The sequence below is a fragment of the Brachyhypopomus gauderio genome, chromosome 1 (assembly GCF_052324685.1).
Source record: "Brachyhypopomus gauderio isolate BG-103 chromosome 1, BGAUD_0.2, whole genome shotgun sequence".
Classification (NCBI taxonomy): Eukaryota; Metazoa; Chordata; class Actinopteri; order Gymnotiformes; family Hypopomidae; genus Brachyhypopomus; species Brachyhypopomus gauderio.
This window is the reverse complement of record NC_135211.1, coordinates 40,867,844-40,870,343: the sequence shown is the minus strand read 5'-3', so window position 1 is coordinate 40,870,343 and position 2,500 is coordinate 40,867,844. Positions and strand designations below refer to the sequence as shown.

Below are 2,500 nucleotides of genomic sequence, written 5' to 3'. Positions count from 1 at the left end.
ATTTTGACCCCCCCCCCCCCTCGAGAGTTTAGCCCCAATTTGTGAGATCGGAGAAAGTTTAAATTAGGCAAAAATAATTTCTACAATCAGACTAGAAATTTAGACTAGATTTGATGTAATAATATAACATTCTCTCTCTCTCCCCCCCTGCTTTGTTCATGTAGTCATGCAGCATCTTTATAGTGATTGAATCGCAAATAATTATTTAGAAACAGTAATATGAGTGTCAACACTAACCTCATATTTATGTTCAATTCTATGTGATCCGGCAGTTTTAAGCGGGAAGTTAGAGTTTGTCTAGGTTACCTGATCTGAGGTCAGTTGTGAACCACGCATCTGTCGCTGCTGGTTCTTTGCACATGATTTTACAGGCCGACCTCCACCACAACGTTATCATGTATACATTTTTTTGATTGGTAAATTCTTCTTGCAGTAAAATATTTGGTTAGGGTTGGAATTCCTCTCTTATGACTGCTGGGTCTGTGTGTGTGCGTGCGTGTGTGTGCGTGTGTGTGTGCGCGCGATCGCGCGTGTGTACGTGTTGGAGAAGGCGAGGATCAGGGACGCCTGTTGATGGGGCTTGTAGAAATTAGCATGGGCAGAACGGTGTCATTGTGCGAGCTTCATTCAGGACAAGTCACGGCACAAAGAGCGCTCTCTGTCATGCAGGCGGTTAATAGAGACTGGTGATGGTGTGGTGAAGACGCGCGACTTTAACAGCCGTTCAGGGTCGTGAAAGAACCTGAAATGAACATCAGGAGGTCTGCAGGGCGCTCGCGCTGTGGGATTAAAGTTGCAGGGTAACAATCGATCACAATGACACCGTCTACAGATAAACAGTCACCACCACAGCTACAAGTTATCATCATCATCATCATCAATTATTATTATTATTATTATTATTATTATTATTATTATTATTATTATTATTATTATTATTATTATTATTGTTGTTGTTATAAGAATTATTACAATATCTTCAGTTGCAGTGTGAATGAGCATGACGTCCACATCTGTCCAACTCTTTCTACTCTTCTGTCAGAGGTTAGATGTTATATGTAAATAAATATTTGAGAGATTAAACTCGGTGAAAGCTCCATCCCGCTCAGTGGAGGTGAAGCTACAGGCGCTGGTGTGGTGCGGGTGGTGCGGGTGGGGCCCCGCCCCCGGGCAGGGGGTGGAGTCCTGCTAACGCTAACCCTACACCCTACACCGTGAATCAGGCTTCATTCACACGCGCTCACGGCGCATTCGGGCTGCTCCGTCCTAGCTGAAGTCTTGACTTAAGAAATTACTGCAATACGGAAAGAGGAGAAAACATCATTCTGTATCATGGATTTACTCAAAACGCGTCTGGACTTTGGATTTGCGGGAAACGTAAAACTTTGAGAATCAGTGCATGACTGTCTGAATTCCTGGCAAACTTTGCGTTGGATGTCACACAAGCTTGGACCTAATGTTGGACTACTAGATCATCGTCTCCACACTCGGTGTAGCGGGATTACATTTGAGTCTGAAATAATACCGAGCAGGAAAAAATGATCCTTACTCGTGAGTATTTATTCATTTATTCTTTCTTTATTTTTTCTGTCAGTTATTTGTCTTGAGGCTACAAGTCTTCTTGAATGACACGTTTTCGCTGTGGTTTCTGACGTTTTTCAACGCGCAGACTAGAGTCTGGTAATAAATGTGCTGACGAGATGAACGCTGCGTCCCGTTTGCAGCGGCTCGTGCCTGCACGTCCCCGGTCCTGTAGCGCGAGCTGTGCGTCCTGCGGCGATAACGCGCTCGAGGCGCACAGATAAGGAATCGCGCGCTGAGAAACGCAGCCGGTCCAAGTCGCTCCGGTTTCAAAGAGCGACCGGATTTGTGCTGGTGCGCGTCCCCGGAGGTTCATAACACTTCTCTGTTCTTCGCTGTGTATGTTCGGTTTCTCCGCACGGTGCTCGGTACCGACAGGTCGGCACTGCTGTTTGATCGTTGCGCGTGCCTTTCCGCCACCGTCTGAGTGCAGGGACGGCTCCGGTTTCACTGGGCGCGCGAGCGTCTGGCATGCGTCTTTCTAACGGAGCCATTAAGGAGATTGCTGGTCTTTGAGGTTGATAATCGGTGCTCGGGGTCGCGTGTGATAAACGGCTGTGCTGGGGAGTGTGTGGGAGAGACGCGCTACACGGACCTTTGAAGCTCTCTCTCTGCTCGTCTAATCTGGAGTATCGCAGCGTCTGTGCGTTCAGAGATATGACGTCCAGGAACGGGGGTGTATTCAACAAAGCACAATTTCTCCCTTTAGCCAGACGACTTAACCCTAAAGTCAAGAGTGTCCAATAGAAGACTTGAGTGACGTTGCTACTGGACAGTGCTTAATTTTGAGATTATCTGGGTTACCCAAGAACGCCCCCATTATCTAGTTCCATCCACGTTACATGTGCACACATAAAGACTGTGGATCGTGTGTTTAAGGGACACGGGGTGACAGAACCACATGCCGTGTGTGAAATGG

At 46.9% G+C, this 2,500-nt stretch overlaps 1 protein-coding gene across 4 annotated transcripts in view; it reads left to right on the top strand.

Moving 5' to 3' along the window:
- The window catches only part of dlc1 (DLC1 Rho GTPase activating protein), a 75,822-nt gene that overhangs the window by 49,722 nt on the left and 23,600 nt on the right, over window positions 1–2,500 (top strand). Inside the window, exon 1 of one of the 4 annotated variants that reach the window (XM_077013579.1) lies at window positions 1,224–1,551. The exons of the other annotated variants lie outside the window; for them this stretch is intronic. Coding sequence (XP_076869694.1) covers window positions 1,539–1,551 — 13 coding nt within the window. The 5' untranslated portion in view covers window positions 1,224–1,538. Of the gene's footprint in view, window positions 1–1,223; window positions 1,552–2,500 lie in introns of those variants that run through there. 4 annotated transcript variants of the gene reach the window in all.